We start from the raw sequence: 16,839 nt of genomic DNA on the forward strand, positions 1-16,839 counted from the left end.
CTCCGCTCGCTAAATGCTTTACCGCCATCAGGCTCGAAGCCAGTGCAAATCGAGCGACTACAAGTGATCTCGATGCTAATATACTACCCAGTTGCGTACAGAAGTGTCTTAGTTGGTAGAGAATTGATGGATGGACATAAAACTGACAAGAGACCGATCGGGATGAAAAAAATTGTTTTGCCCAGCTTGAACATCTATCTTCCTGGCCTCCAAGGGTGTCCTGCCGCTCTTGCCCCAACTGATCAACAAGGCGGCATTGTACTCCTGTCGGGCCTGGGCGGCCTACACGCTCCTGCACTTCTTCCACCTTAGGGAGGAACTCAAGCTGCTGGAGCCCAAGCGGCGCCGACTTCAGGCCCTCCAGGCTGGTACCGATTTCGACACCCCTCGCAAGCCCAGTCCGGCCGTCGCAGCTTCTCCCCAGGAGATGGAGGGCTGCAGGGCCGCTCTCATCAATGGCTTAATCGTCAACCTTGCTTACACGCCCCTCACCCTCCACTGGTGCGTCCCCTCCCCTCACATGTGCAAATTCACTTTCTACAGCTCATCTTCTTTTACGTTATTAACCTAGGTCCATGCCAAAAGGTCTGTATGGCTCTGAACTGATCACCGGAATCTGGGGCCTCGTGGCTGCGGTCGCGCAACTGAGAGCAGGCTGGAAAGCATCCGCTGTCACTCGCTAATTCTATCTGAAATTATGCATTGTACACTCTTCCACACAAATTAACCTAGATGTATATTTTTTCCAATACAAAAATAAACTGCAGAAAAAAAAAGGGTCAGCCTAAATGCACCCCAAAAATTTACTTCATGTACACCAACATTTTGGTGTACCCACATGTGCACCCCAATATTACTGGGGTGCACTTCTGGAGTACCCCAATTTATTGGTGTGCAGACCTGCTTACCCCAAAAACATTGGGGTGCAGGTGTTAAAACCCCCAGACTGCTCCAATTTTTGGGGTGAGATTTAATGTACACCAAATGAAATGGTGTACATAAGTAGCGCACCCCATTGAGGGGAGTTACTCCCCCACCCACCCGCCCGGCTTGTTAGACCTGCACACATCGGTCATCGAGGGGAGTAGCACCCCTCAATGACCATTACAGACCGGTCATCAAGGGTGCTACTCCCCTCAATGACCAACAGAGACCGGTCATCAAGGGTGCTACTCCCCTGATGACCGGCACAATCAATCATTGAGGGGAGTAGCACCCCTCGATGACCAACACAGACTGGTCATCAAGGGTGCTACTCCCCTTGATGACCGGCACAATCATCGAGGGGAGTAGCACCTCCCCTTGATGACCATCACAGACCGGTCATCGAGGGGGGTGCTACTCCCCTCGATGTCCGGCACAATCATTCATCGAGGGGAGTAGCACCTCCCCACAATGGCCGGCACAGATAGGTCATCGAGGCGAGGAATCGATGACCGATCTGTGCTAGCCATCGAGGGGAGGGAGAGTAGCACCCCCCTCAATGACTGGTCTGTGTTGGTCATCAAGGGGAGTAGCACATCGAGGGGAGGTGCTACTCTCCTTGGGAGGTGCTACTCCCTTCGATGACCGATTGTGCCGGTCATCGAGAGGAATAGCACCTCCCATCAATGACCGGCACAGACCGGTCATTGAGGGGAGTTGCACAAATTGACTGCATATTGCTGCCAGTGGTGCTTGAACAAATTTAAAGCTTTGGGACATTCCTGCTACAACCTCAAGTCACACCGCAATGGTGCCAACAACAAAGGATTTATCCAATCAGCTTGCCCAGGCCGCGCAAAGGCAATGTAAGACTCAAAAGTGGTTGTGAAACCCTTTTGGTGAATGGTGAAGGGTCCCTCTGGCAGGTAGCTACCATAGTCCTGGAGGCAGTTGTCTCACAGGACTTGTGGTTCTGGCACTCGTTTTTTGGGCTTCCTGGATTGCACAGCAATGTCAACGTGCTTGATGTTTTGCCCTTATTCACCAATCTTCTCAACGGAGTTGCTCCAAAATGCACCTTCAAGATTAACGGCCACCAATACAATCAGGGATACTTCTTGGTGGACGGTATCTATCCTGATTATTCAACGCTTGTCAAAACAATTTCTCAACCCCAAGGACTGGAGCAAAAGGTGAGACTTTTTAGCTGAATCAAATCATTAATTGAGATTTTGATTAACCTTTCTGTGCAGCATTTTGCAAAAATGCAGGAAGCAATGCGCAAGGACGTTGAACGAGCATTTGGGGTTCTGCAGGCTTGTTTTGCTATAGTTGCACAACCGGCATAAGGATGGAATAAGAACAATCTCCACAGGATCATGAAGACGTGTATCATCCTCCACAACATGACTGTGGAGGATGAAAGAGGATCACCAGAGGACTTCGAGTATGAAGGTACAACCACTTCTGTCGAGCACACGCGAACCAAATCTGTTGACTTCTCTCAGTTTGTAAAAAACTACCAAGGAATCCGCAACGAGCTTGCTCACCACCAGCTCAAAAACGACCTCATCAAGCACCTCCACCAGGAAAAAAAAGTAGTCACTTGATGGCAAGTGACATGATGCAGCTTTGTTTTCAGCTCCAACACTGCTCCAATGCTGCTCCTCTCTACCAGCACATCTAGGGCTCACATGACAGGTGTCAGGATCAAAGCACTCAATTTGGAAAAACCAGATGATGCTCTGCTTTGGCCCTGGCCCAGCTGATGCTCAGCTTTTACCCTGTCTCAGCTGATGCTCAGTTTTTTCCCTGGCCCAGCTGATGCTCAGCTTTGGCACTGGCCACCTGATGACCATCTTTGGCCCTGGAACAGATGATGCTCAGCCTTGGCTTTGGCTCAGCTGATGCTCAGCTTTGGACCTAGTCTAGCTGATTTTCAGCTCTGGTCCTGTCCAAGCTGATTCCCATCTTTTTCCCTGGGCTGGCTCAGCTGATACTCAGCAAGTTGAGCATCAGCTGGCCAGCTGGCCCAGGGCTTGGTCAAAGCTGAGAATCAGCTGGGACAGGACTAGGAAAAGGCTGAGCAAGGACTGGTACAAAGCTGAGCATCAGCTGCGCCAGGACTAGTACAAAGCTGAGCATCACCTGGGCAAGGAATGGTAAAAAGGCTTTATTCAAATTCTGAGAGTGAGCTGCGTGAAAAAGCTGAGTATGAGCTGGACAAAAAAGCTGAGTATGAGCTGGGGACCAAAGCTGAGTATCAGATGGACAGAACTGAGGATCAGTTGGGCTGATTAAAAACTGAACAGGACCTCCTTGGTAAATTTTGGAAGTTGAGTAGATGGTTGGGAGATTGGGGTAGATAGTGGATAGATATTGGATAGATGGTGGGTAGCCAGCTGGAGCTGGTGTGATGTCACTTGTCATCAACTGACTATTGGGATAAAAAAGGACGCTTGGAATTGGATTGACCTCGTTGAATGTAATTTCTGTCTCATGTTTTCACTTCTATCTCAGCAATCTTAGATATCACCCAATCGGTGTCAATGCAAAAGTAAACAATACAAAAAAAAACTTGTTTAGCTTTTATTTCTCAATCTCGTCATGTTTCCTATTTATTTCTTGATTTGCAGAAAGATAAAAAAATGATGATGATTTCTTGACACTTCTTGATCTGCACAAAGCGAGCCAAAAAAAGAATAGGCATGGGAGTGGGAGAAGGTGTGGGAGGGGAATAAAAAAGCGGGCAATCAAACAAAACACAAGAGAATGATTGATAGCCAAAAGAAAAAAAGTCACAACGAGCAAGACAGAAAATTGAGAGTAGTCCTAAAACCCGTCATCATCATCCTTGCTTTCCCCGTCTTCATCCTCTTGATCTTTGTCATCATCTTCTACTTCGTCGTCTTCTACTTTGTCATATTCTTCCTCATTGCTTTGATCATCATCTCCTTCTGATTCAACTTCAACAATTGATTGTGCCCGTTTCTTCACTATTGGCTTGTTGATTGCCGCCGCCAATTGAGCCAATTTGACTGCGCCAGTAGTTCTTTTGGACTTCACTGCTATCACACGTTTAGCCACCGGAGCGCTCTTTGATGTCGCCTTTTTTGGTTGGTCTTTCTTCTTTGCTGGAGTCTTCTTGTTTCCGACTTTCTTAGCCTCCTCCTCTTTCTTTTCCTTTTCTTCCTCCTCCTTCTTTTTCTTTTCTTCTTCCTCCTCTTGTTTCTTCTTTTCTTCCGCTTTTTTCTTCTTTTCCTCCGCCTCTCTTTCCTGTTCAAGCGCCATCTTCTCCATGACCTTTTTCTGTTTCCACTCAAAAAACAGCCGCCTTGATTCCGGTATACTATCCAGGTCAGTCTTCATGATTGATTCCTCGGCCATAGTGATCATCGCTTCCTTTTGCTTGGTAAGGATCTCATTCTGATTTCTCAAATGGATCGCCAGTTCCAAATGCGCTTTCACAAGATCTTGCCGCCACTTTTGATCCTTTGCTTCCTGCACCTTTGCCTCTTTGGCCTTCTTGTTTCCGGTGGTTCGGCTGATTTCGCCAGATACAGTTGACGGGACAGCAGTAGTGTCACTTGCCACTTCAGAAACAGTAAGTTCAGAAGATAATTCATTTTTCTTTTGATCTTTCTTATCTAGTTGCTCGCAATAGATGTTCCACTTCGGCGAGGGCGCAAGGATGTTGTAGCATTGGAGATGAGGATAGGGACGGCGTTTGGTTGCAACATAGAGCTTGAGGGAAGCAGACAACCAATCATTGTTTGTAGTTCCGCTCTGATTTGCCTGGTTGACTTGCTTAAAGCAACCGTGAAACTTGTTTGTGGCCCGCTGAATCCCTTGCCAACTTTTCTTGATGCTGCTGACAGGACGGTTGTGCGTGGGGATCATCTTCATGTAGTGCTCACAAACTCGAGCCCAGAACGTCTTTCCAGTTTGGTTCGTGGAGTTGAGGGGGTCTTTGGTGGTCTCAAGCCAAGAGCAGCAGATTTGCACGTGTTTGTCTTCAGTGAAGTTTGGCAGGCGGATGGTTGGTATTTTCTCTGAATCTTCAGCAGCGTCATCGTCCTCCTCCAACTCAACTGATTTCTTCTTTGAGTTTTTGGTCTTCTTGGGCGCGCTGGCGGTCGGTGTTTTCTCCAAAGCTTTAGCAACATCATCTGCATCATTTCCGTCATCATCATCCTGCAACTCAGCATCGGTAGCAGCCTTTGTCTTTCGAGGGGCAACTTTTGTCTTCTTGGATGGCTTGGAGGGTTCCTCCGCATTGTTGCTGATGGCACGAGCTCCTGAAAAAAGAATAGAAGCAACAATCATCAGAATGGGATAAACAAAATTGGTGAAAATAAAGCAAACAACCTACTCGGCTTCTTGGTGTTTCTCTTTGGAGTTGGGCTGGAAGGTGGGTTGGATTGGGTGCTTGATGGCATGTTGAATGATTTGATGTGAGAGGTTTGTGTGGAAGTGATTTTGGGGGTTGGGCGGTTGATGGATGGATGGAGCTGGGGGGGTAGTTGAGCAGTGATTTTGGCGGGAAGGCGGGGTGCAGTCAAGTGCTAGATGTGGCATCCCAAGGATGATTTTTACATCCCGAGCAATGTTCTCCTGATTTGCCCCCCCCCCCGGTGGGCTACAGTTTTGTGATGCGGGGGTGTAAAGTTGGTTTACCTCCCCAATTTACCTCCCGCGGTGGATATGCTCTTAAGGACCCCGGAAGGGGGTTTTCAAGCCGTTCGGGGCCGACTAGACTGTGCCAAACGTACTGGAGCCGACGCAGCCTAGGGTTCTCGCAGCCTTTGGAAACAGCGCTCCTCAGCGCTCTCTCATTATCATCACTGCGGTTAAACAATTTGTATATAACCTGTCGGCCGGTGAAATGAAACATTGCCTCTGGAGTTTATGTAAATATGAGACCCGCGGTGTACGCAGTGTAGGCCGTTTTGAATTTAGAGTCAAGCAGTTTTTTCCTCAGCTTGGTACACAGCATAGGAATGAATCTAGCCCCTGCGCAAAAACAAATATCCACATCAGTTTTATTCATCACACACAAGTTAAATGTGTAGGGTTGTGCCGAGGACATCATTCAGTTTGGAGTTTGTTGGATGTACAGTCCGCTGCTGATAATCGGCTGACCGATTACAGTGGTTGAGGAGAGGTAACAATGCTCACACTCGACAGCGATTACTAAAGAAATCTGAAAAATGGCCAGCGTCGCATCTGGCCCCACAAAGTGTCCTCGCTATTGCAACTGACCCCTCGGCGGGAATATGGTCTTGTCGGAGGGTCTAGCGCACATTACGATTGAAGCTAGCAAAGTTTCAGATGATTCCTCGACTAGCTTAACTAAGCCTCTTGAACGGAGGGTCCGGGGGACCCCGCCCGGAGGGCTCTCCGCAGGAGAGCGGGAGGGGCGGCTTCGCCGCCAGCCACAGCGCTCCCACCAGGGGGGACTTGTGTTAAGTTAGATTCCTCGACAGTTTGCCTGCGTGGATCAATCATGCCTGCAAAGTGAGCTCTCTGCTTGTTCGGCCTGACCGGATACGGCCATATAAGACTGGTTGAAAAGCGGCTCTATTTCCCACCCCCAAGCTTGAACATCACATTCCCCAGATTATCTCAACTATCCTACTTGTTCTGGGGTTTTAATCTTACAAAGCGTTGGCTTTACCATGAAAGTCTTTTTGTTTCTGGGCTGTTTAGCCTTCTTGGCACTCAGCCATCCAGGAATGTCGGCGCCCATAAGTTTGAACAAGCAAAATAGTAAGTCCCTGCTCGGACATCGAATGCCCATTTAAATAATTCCGTAGCTTACAATGAGGTACATGCATATGTATCCGAAATTCCCCTCAGCCTTCACCCCAGGCTACGTGCTGGTCCGAAAGCAAGATTACAGAAACCAAAATAAGTTGCCATTGCGTCGCACGGCCAATGGCTTCTGGAGATGGTTGTGTTGTTCGAGTCCGACTAAAACCACGTCCAGGAGCACAAGTACTCCGTATTACGGCGGAGCGGACGCCTCAACAGATTCCTGTTGGGGTGGCGGTAACGATGGCGGTGGCGCTGGCTGTGGTGGTGGCGGCTGCGGTGGTGGCGGATGTTAAATCTTGGGCAGATTTAGCCCAACCTTTCAGCATAGCTCTGCCAGAGGGTATAAAAAAAACTCATTTCCAGAAACAACCCTACGGATTTCCAAAATCGGAAGAAATGCAAGAGCTTGACACCTTTTGATCCCAATTTCTAATCTTGATAACCCAGACCAGCTACCTTGCAGTTTTTTTCTTCTTTTAACTCTTTGAAATTAACTGCTACTTCTTTCATATTCACACCTACTCTTCCATGTTCACTTCTGCTCTTCCATACTCACTCCCAATAACCTTCCATAACAAGAATAAAATGCAGATGTTCAATACTTACCACCATTGTATCTCCAACTGCTGCTATGCTCAGACTTTTAAAAATCCTGCCTGACTGCTGATTTTGGCGGAAGAGGTACATCAACTTTCTGGGTATCTATACATCATCAGAAGCCGGGCTATCTTCTATCCTCTTCTTGCGTGCTGATCTGCTTGCTTACAATCCCAGGATGTGAGGAATGCAGCATCAACAAAACCATGAAGGCTAAAACAGTTAATTAGTTGTGGGAACTATTATCAAGTGATGCAGGTAGAATTATGGCAATTGTATACATTCACCATTAGACAACATGCAGAGCTTTCCAACAGTCCAAATGGAATGGGTGATAGTTACAAAGCTACTGAAAAAGCTGTCCAAGATCACATATATGGCCATTGCTCTCAGTCCTAAATCATGGATACAGCATAATTTGCTCAGATGTTCCACCTTTGCAGCCAATGAGCGACTCGACTGTGGTTGATGCCGAAATTGTGTTATCAGTCCATGTCATGTCACTTAGACTTTTTATTGTGTTACTAAGAATGACATGACGAGTGAAAGAAGCAGATCAGACACGAGAATCCATCCATCCATCATTGTTTCTCCTCCTTCATGGGCCTAGATTTCTCAATCAGTTGTTTTGTTTTTTCGCGGATGGAGGAGACAACGATGGTACAGACAACCAAAATGGTGTTCACAAGATTTCCCTAGGGGGCTGGTACTTTTCAGCCCCAGTACCAGTGAACAATTCTGCTACATAAATATTATATCTGTGAGTGAGTGGTGCTTGTATTTATCTGTTGCCAACCTCCTCTGATGTCATCTCTGCGAGGCAGAGACCCTGCAGGGGAGAAGAGCTCGTCGGACAGGGGATCGTTGGTGTAACACCTGTCTGGGAACTGGAAGGCAGTCTGTCAATCCTCAACAACAAAGGTCTTGGGCGGCTGGGCACATTGCAGTCTGGTCTGGAACTAACTACAAACGGTCTAGATTACTAAAGCACAACAAGAGAACCGTGATCGTCCATGCTGAGGAAGACAAAGACAAACAAGCGATAAAATAGATAGATGTATATAGATAAACAAAACAGCCGGTCAAACAACAGTGTATGATGTGTCACGTGTAATATAGTACAAGGAGAAGAGGAAGTGAGGGTGGATGGATGTGGCACTGGAGGGGCTTGGGAGGAAGGAACGAAGGCGGGGGTGAGATGATGCGTCGATGAAGAGAGAAGAAACAAGGGCGATCAACAACTTACAAAGAAAAGAAAAGGGATAGAGGAGAGCAGAAGAAGAGAGAGACAGCAATAAAAGAAGAAAAGTCTAAGTGATGATGATGATGGATAGCGAGATGTTGATGACGATGGCGGTGTGACGACACAGAGACGTCCGCGGAGGAAAGCGAGTGAGGAAGCAGTCGTAGAGGGGGGTGGGGGAGAGGGAAGGGGATTCGAAGGGGCTGGGCGGGCGATCCATCCAGGACACTGTTTGAAGCCGCACAGCCGCGCAAAAGCGTACAGGAAGGCGCCTGGCGTGAAGAGAGAGAGAGAGGGGGGGGGGGGGGGAGGAGGATCAGGAGCCGGAGAGGATGCCGAGGCCGAGCGGGGCATGCGGGGCGGGGGACGAGGAGGTCCTGGAGCTAGGCCTAGTGGAGCCCGCAGGATTGGCGGCCGGGCCGGCGGCAGAAGAGTCGCCAGGAGGCGCGGGGGAGGGTTGGCGAGACTTGGCGGGGTTCTGTTTGAAGGCGTTGAGGGCGGCAGCAGCGGATGGGTGGGGCCCGCCAGCTGCGGAGTTAAGCGAGCCCATGGTAGGCAGGGTGAGCGCGGACTGGGGGCGACGACTGTTGGCGACAAAGGCGGCCATCATGCCGGGCGGGCCTGCGGGCATTCCGGGCGGCCGGGCGAGCGGAGTGGAACCGGCGACCGGGTTCGGCCGCCAGACCCCGTTCTGGATCGGCGGGTCGAGCGAGGAGAGTTGGCTGCCCCGTCCGCCGCCTGTCGTTGCTGCTCCTGCTCCTGCTCCTGCTCCTGCTGCTGCAGTTGGGCCAGCAATCGGGCCCCGGAAGCCCGGGCCAGTCACGCCGCCGAAGCCTGTAGTCCCCGCGGGAGGGATCACGCCCATCGTCGGCCCCGCCCGGCCCACCTCGGCACTCGTCGACCGTCGCATCAGGCTCCCCGCGCCCCCTCCGCCCATCCCACCCATCACCATCCCCTCTAGCGCCGGCCTGATGAGCGCCGGTTGCTGTCCACTGTTCCGGCTTGCGGGCGAGGACGCCGCGTTCGCATGGCCTTGGATGCTGATGAACCTCGACGCTCCATGGGAGCCGCCCGAATGAGCCTATGTATATAAACTCGAGCTGAGTGTGTGTGTGTTTGTAGTGGGAGGGGAAAGGAGACACGCACGGTGAACTCGACAGAGACGCCGGAGTGGTCGTTGATTTCGAGCACGTTGATCAGCCGCTTGCCGAGCCCGTTGATCTTCTCGACGTTATCCTTCTCCTTGACCCAGATCTGGATCCTGTTTCCCCGGGGGCGAGTGGCGACGATAGCCCCGCAGACGAAGTCGTCGTCCTGCTGGGCGCCGCCGCTGGCGCTCGTCTCGATCTGTTCGCCGACCAAGCCGAGGACCAAGTAGGTCCATAATTTGTCGAGCAGGGCCAGGTTGGAATTCGACTTCATGGTGATGGTCCATTTGCCACCCTACATAGAAGAGGAATAGATGAGTGTGTGTGTTGTGATTGAGAGAGATGAGTTGTGGGATTATATACCTTTGAGTTAGCAGGATCTTCCCACATCGGTTTGATGTGGGCCTTGAAGAGTTGGACGGATGAGTTCATGTCCATCTGGCTGGGGATGACGGTCCAGTTGAAGAACCTGCAGAACTGCTCGACGGACTGGAAGGTTCCGATGGGCTGGAGGCCGGCCTCGTAGGCCTGTCCGCCGGTGGCATGGCCGCTGGTCGACGAGCGCTTGGAGAGCCGGGTGTCGAAGTAGAGCGTCCAGGAGTGCTGGAGCGGATGCAAGTCTTTGGGGGCCGGGTTTTCGCTGGCTGCTGGCTGGTTGGTGGGGGTTTCCTGGGGCGGCTCGGCAGTCTTGGTTTCCTTCCCGGGGGCGTCGGTGCTGATCTCGGGAGTGGTGGTGGTGGTGGTGGTGGTGGTGGTGGTGGTGGGGGATGCTGCTGGGGGCTGTTTGTCGGCTGGTGGGAGTAGTTCCGGCTTCATCCTTGCGATCCGCTCCTGGATTGCGGCGAGGGAGGGTGCGCGGGTTCTGTTGAGTCCGATGTTGATGTCGGATGCGGATCCTCTTCTCTGGAGTAGTAGCTGCTGTTCCTGTTCCTGTTCCTGGGTGGTGGTGGTTGCTGGTGGGGGTGGTGCTGGGTTGCTGCCCGGTGGGGAGTGGTTGGTGGGGGTGCTGGTGGCTGAGATGCTGGCTCGGCGGTCGAGGCTGCGGAGGGTTGAGAGCGGCAGGCGGAGTCTGTTGGGCCCGGCAGACTGGGTGCTGGTGCTGGTGCTGGTGGTGGTTGCGGTTTGGATTGTGAGCTGGGGGTCGTGGTTGGCCATTGTTGTTGACCGTTTCGAGCAGTGTGCAGGGTGCGGTGCGGGCGGAGGCTGGCCTTCCTTTTCAAGCGCAGGGCTCCGGGGAGTGGGCCAGCCGTTGCCACAGCAACATTCCCACCACTTCCACAGCAACACACACTCAAGAGAAAAGCGCCCATGTTGTACATATTTATATTGCGCCACGCCAGAGTCATAACAAAAAGAACAAGAAGCAGCATTCAATCCAGCACCTGGCTCAGCAGCAGCCCCAGGCTGATGAACCCAAAGCTGTGCGTCCCAAAGAGGTTGGACTGGGACTGGGTGGCCACCGTCCAGGCCACAAACGCCCGGTGCACGCCCCCCAGCTCATCCTCCTCCAGCTCATCCACCTCAGACTCCGCGTCGCCGGGCCCGCCGAGGATCGACGCGCGGAGCAGCCCGAAGAGCGCCGTCGTCTGCTCGAGCAGGCCGCTCAGCGCCGCCCGCTTCTCGAACCGCTCGCAGGGCATCACGATCACCCCCAGGAAGGCCTCCGATTCAGTCAGGTGGTGCCCGCCCGTCCGCGTCGAGACGCTGTTCAGCTTGCAGATCTTCATCAGCTCGCTCCCGAACCAGGCCAGCAGCCCCGTAAACTCATCCCGCAGCCGCTCGTCCAGCCGGACAACCCGCCGGTACGCCTGCCCATCCGCGTACTTGCGCTTGATCCGCCGGACAACCAGCCGGTGCAGCCGGCTGTCCCCGTCCAGCCGCGCGTACACCCCCCCAAACTGGCGGTCAGTCCGCCGGAACCGGTGCATCTCCGCAATGTCGTCGTCGATGTGGCTTGCTTGGATAAAGATGTCGATCTTGTCCGCCGGGATCTCCCGGAAGAGCTTCCCGAGCACCTTGCCCGACTCGTAGTAATCCTCGCCCTCCTTCCCGCTGTCGTGTTCATGGCCTGAAACGCCATTGGACAAACCAGACAAACAGTGAATCAATATCGGATCCCCCCCACCCCCCCCCCCTCCCCACAGAAGAAAAAAAGATTTACACATAAAGTCCGGTTTCATCTTAGCCGGAGGGTTCGGCAGCTGTCGTATGTTGACCGGGACGCTTTAAATGTTCCAAAAAAAAAAAAAAAGATTTCCATATCAGGAAGATTGAGGAGTAGTGCGACGCAAGGGGGAGGGGACTCACCCTGTCTTGGGATAATCCACTGCATCCGAGTGGAGCTCGGCGAGTCTGAGACAGGCCCCATTCAGCGTGCCTTCAGCACACTGGTCTGCGATGTGCAGATGTCTGGTGGCGATCATCCCAACCAAATCACTGGAGATATAATCCAAGAAGAAGTCCGCGCCATCTGCAATCCTGCCAAACCACGACCACCAAGAAGAAGAGAAGAAACAGGGGTAAGCTGTCAAGCTGCCCTCCCCTCCTCTGACAGCGGAAGAAATCGATATTTACGTGCAGTCACGATCCAACTTCCTCATCTCAGGCGGTAGATAACTCGCAGGCCGTTGGATTCGTGCGCGGTTCGGGACCAGCTCGGGCAAGCCGATCACAGTAAACAAATCCCCATCGAGATCGCCGCCACCTAAACAAGAGGGTAACGATCTTGAACCTAGCTCACTCGCACAGTCGGTCAAGAGGACACCTCGAGTTAATTCGGGCGGCTTCCAACGATTATCACGACGATCAGGACAGTTTTACCTTGGACTGGGAACGCAACGCAGTTCACCAATGAGCTCAACCGGGGGGCTATCTTTGGGTCGAGCTTGCCTACTGCTGTCACCACTCTGACATCGCCTGGATGGAGACTAGGCGATCTGGTGACAGCGAATGAACCTTTGAGGTATTTAGGAGCACCTTGCGGGTACTGAACACAAACATAGATCGAGTCCGGTGGAAGGAAGTTATCCTCATCCGCAACACCCACCAACGTGTAGGACTTCTCCAGTGGGATTCGGCCGCGATACTTCAAGTCTCTCAGACATTGGATCGTCATCAAGTCGTAACACTCCTCAACAAAATCAGAGCCAACCGAGACCTCATCCCCCAAGAGCTCGCTCAGCTTGTGGAGGATCGAAGCCATCCCGCTGCCAGAACCCAACGAATATTGCTGCATCAGATCCGCCGCAAGTTTGGGACTCTTGCGCGAGTCTTCCACCTTCCGGACGATCTTCGCCTGCAGCTTCAGGAACACCTCCGCCCGGATGCCCAGGTCCTCGAGTAATTTGATCAACGGCCGATTGAGATAGGCCACCAAGGGCTTGGTGAACGTCCCAGCGATATCCAGCGTCAACGAGTCCGGCGCGTCAAACTTGTCCATCGAAGGTCTCATCCGCACTACTTTGCCCTTCAGGGTAGGATCCAGTGACAGCATGCCCTTGAAGCCACCCAGCCGGATCTGATAACAGGTCGACCGGACCGACTTTCGGATATTCCCGATATTCAGCACCCGATGGACCTCATCGACAAGCTCCTGGGAGATCGTCCCTACTCCGTCAGTGAAGCAGGAATCATTCCGCTCCACATCGGCCATTCGCGTCACTTCTGAGGGCCGTAAGGTGAGTGACTTGCGCGTCGAGGTGAAGGCCTGGGCGATTCGGGCCATGTAGCGCGCAGGAATCCGGATACTTTTGGGGAGATTTTTGAGCACGATCGTAATTCTCAAGTAATCATAAGACATAATGCACACAGCTGAAAATACCATCAAATGGACACGAGGTGTCCAGTACCTTCACAAAAAAAAAGAAGAAAGAAGGCTCACACTTTACTGAAATCTCCTAGTTTAGCGCGTATCGAGGCCGCAGTGACTAGCTCATTACCCTTGTAGAACGGACAGACAAACCAAGCCTGATGGTCTTTGAGGGCAGAGTTAGAGTACCCCAAGAACTCGAATTTCCGTCCACAAAGAATCATCCCTTTGGTCAAAAAGGGCCGGTAACGAGTACGGAGAAGGTGATGGATATCCACGTCTCGGCTCGACCGAAGTCGATGTCCGGTCTCATCGGCCAGGGACACTCTGACGAAGTTGTGGGTTTGTCCGTACAAGCGAAGGATACTGTTGGATTGCTCGATGTGCGGGCCTTGTAGCGACAGTCTGGTGGGAGTGATCGTGACGGTCCGACATGGGAAAGAATCGCCACCGTCGATATTCGGATGGTGTAACGTGGCCTCTTGCGCGCTGGTTTTCAGCGCTTCTTGGAGTGCTTGCAGATAAGCCGGCTTTTGTCCTGTCTGCTTCCCATCACTGCTATCGCTGTAGTTATCTATGAATTGGATCAGGGCTCTTTCGGCCAGACTCTCATCGATGCCCATCAGAGCCTGACAGACCCGAAGGATCTGGTACGGTAGAAGGACGGAGTTGTGAAGCAGACACTCGATCTGGAAGGCCACTGGGATCGTAAAACAGACGAGGTTTTCTAGGATGGACTTGATCCTCTCCGGATCATAATGATCTTTCTCGACGATGGTCCGACTGAATGAGGTGATCTTCGGTAGTGGTACAGAGATTTTCAAGGAACAGAAATTGCGGAAAGCCGCGTCAGTGGCAAACTGGATTCGAAGTTGATTGTTCACAAACGGAAACGCGTCTGCCCTGGTGTGAGAGTATCCATGGACGCGAATTCGTAGACCAGCATCCTTTTTTATTTTCTCGCCGAAAAAAAAAAAGAAATGTTCAAAAAAGTTCATGTGAGTAAGCCTTCTTGTACTAAGAGTAATTTCTTCGGATTAATATTCATATTGAGATGGAAATATTAGATGAATTGAAATTTGGCCAACATTTTTATCTTGAGCTGAGGCAGGGCCAGAGAGGAACGAAGGGATCTTATTCAAAAGCTCTTCAAACTGAGGGGGTCTTGCGAGTGAAAGTATCACCCAAGGTGAACAAGCTTCGATTTTCCGCAAGGTTTGCAGTTGAATCACGATCTTTTTGGAGCGCTCTTGGTTAGTCCAACTGAGCATGATAAACTTGTTGTCAATATCGAACCTGAGTTGACTGGAATCTGAAGGTAAACAAATCGCATATTCGGATGAGAAGGCAGGTTTATTAAGGTGTAGACAGGTCCGACCAAAGTCGATCAGACTGATAGGGATTGGCTTTTGGGTCAGCTCTAGTTCTTTCAATTCCTGGATGACTTCTGTTGTTTCTTTGAAACGCGAATCCTTGAGAGCCTTAATCAACTGCGGGTGCGGGATTATCCTCCGTCCATTCCGGAGGGATTGTTCGAATTGAATAGGCGAAAGATTATTGAAGATCTTGATAGGACTGCGAACGACGGCGGTCAAGAATCTATGGCCTAGCTCAGAAGTTGGGAAGGTGACGGTAGCGGTGAGGCGGTCGGATCGATTGATAGAGGCGAGGAAAGCTGGCTGGGGGTGCTGGGAATGAGGATTGCCCAGCGGACGAACGTCGACTTGAAAGTTCGACTTAGTTTCGTCCGACTTGAGCACCGGTGGACGGTGGATCACTTTGGAAATAGCGGTGATCAGGGCAAGCTTGGTTTCGAGGTGCGTACCAGACGAGGGTAAGTCAAGAACATAAACTTCCATGGTGAATACTGCAAGATCTGATTGGAAGAGCTGGTTATATGTGGTTTTCAAAGAACTGATGCACCACCAAGGACAAGTAATATGATGAACGAAAAAATTCAAGTTAGCAGCCGGGACATGAGGAAGGAAGGGGATGGGATGGAGCCCGGACCGCTCAAGAAGGCTGGAAAACCTGTCGGAGATATTTTGGACAGTCGCTTATGTAAGCACTAGAACCAACATTAAATATGCATCCAAAAAGGGTCGCGGATGCATGCCCCTTCCCCCATCTGCACTGCACAAGCATAAGAAAGCCAAGCCATGGATGAGGGTTCGCGGTACGTTTCCGCTAATGGGACCATGTACAAATGGGGCCCTGTATTTCCCGAGGGATTATCAAGAATCGCAAAAAAGCCCTGCAGGTTATTGCCAAGACTGAAAACAGCGACTGCCCTTTGCCCTGATCAACACCGCTTCCGTCCACCAATGTACATGGAGCCACCAAACGGCGAACACTCGGGTGCATTTTGTGATTGCGGATCTAGGCCTAGGGCAACAGTCCCCCCGTGCTAGGGAGCAAACAATTGAGCACGTTTGGATATTGCTCATGTGACGTGTTGTTTTTTTTTCGTGCTGCCCTCAAGACGCTAAACTGTGTCCATGGTGTAAAATTGGCTTTTGGAGGTTCACCTGGGGGGCTTTGCCATAATTCACTAACCAAAGCTTTGTGTAGTGTGTTAAGCTGCAACCACACTATTTTTTATGTCAGAGCAGTCTGTTGAATATGGAAGCTAAATCAAACCTATCTCACCACATCTTGTGAATCTAGATTGTGCTTTGAGAGAGGGGGGGACTTGGGTGGGCTTGATTTCTTTTGGCCAATGAGGTGATTTTGAAGCAAGGTTTGGGAAACTTCCATACTTACACTACACCCGGGGAGTCCCTCCACGGGGAAATCACTTGGAATCCACAAGGACTCCACGTGGTAGCCATGCGCAAGGTTGGACCAGCGGCTTTTGGTCCAGGGAAACACGGGGTCACCACCGGGAGGATCACGCGGCCACCCCGTGATCATCCCGCGTATTCCACGGCAGCTTTTGGCTCCGCCTGGAATCCCTGCGGACTCCCAGTGATCCCAACGTGAAGGTCAAGCCCACGGTGTGGTGATTTATATAGGCATGCGTGGTAGAATGTCCACTCGGGGATAGCACAGGCGGGAATGCACAGAGCGGCTCAGGCAGAGTGCATTCCGGTGACATGAGCACTGAGGATGATTTCAGAAAAAGCACGCTAAGAAAGCTTATGGAAAGTCGCGCGTGGATGGAATGCATGGATTGGGTATTTGGACCGGATCGGAAAGACAGGGCTGGACTGCGGCGGACTACACACGTGGACTGGTAGCAGCGGCGCGTCAGCAGTTGAGCCACGTTCAGCTGAAGCGGGTGGAACTGGGGCAGAGGCGGT

General features: G+C 51.5%; 2 protein-coding genes across 2 annotated transcripts; both read right to left on the reverse strand.

Moving 5' to 3' along the window:
• Window positions 1-6,218: 6,218 nt before the first annotated feature.
• Window positions 6,219-10,884, reverse strand: PtA15_8A721 (uncharacterized protein; the record flags this gene model as incomplete). Its single annotated transcript, XM_053172180.1, has 6 exons — window positions 6,219-6,240; window positions 8,971-9,165; window positions 9,249-9,319; window positions 9,405-9,662; window positions 9,728-10,024; window positions 10,093-10,884. 6 exons carry the CDS (start codon window positions 10,882-10,884, stop codon window positions 6,219-6,221), a joined length of 1,635 nt encoding a protein of 544 aa, XP_053023369.1.
• A 215-nt stretch (window positions 10,885-11,099) lies between these two features.
• On the reverse strand, window positions 11,100-15,396 carry PtA15_8A722 (uncharacterized protein; the record flags this gene model as incomplete). Its single annotated transcript, XM_053172181.1, has 7 exons — window positions 11,100-11,797; window positions 11,891-11,952; window positions 12,037-12,207; window positions 12,304-12,460; window positions 12,550-13,475; window positions 13,610-14,484; window positions 14,626-15,396. 7 exons carry the CDS (start codon window positions 15,394-15,396, stop codon window positions 11,100-11,102), a joined length of 3,660 nt encoding a protein of 1,219 aa, XP_053023370.1.
• Between the last annotated feature and the right edge of the window lie 1,443 nt (window positions 15,397-16,839).

The sequence above is a fragment of the Puccinia triticina genome, chromosome 8A (genome assembly GCF_026914185.1).
Source record: "Puccinia triticina chromosome 8A, complete sequence".
In the NCBI taxonomy this organism is placed as follows: domain Eukaryota; kingdom Fungi; phylum Basidiomycota; class Pucciniomycetes; order Pucciniales; family Pucciniaceae; genus Puccinia; species Puccinia triticina.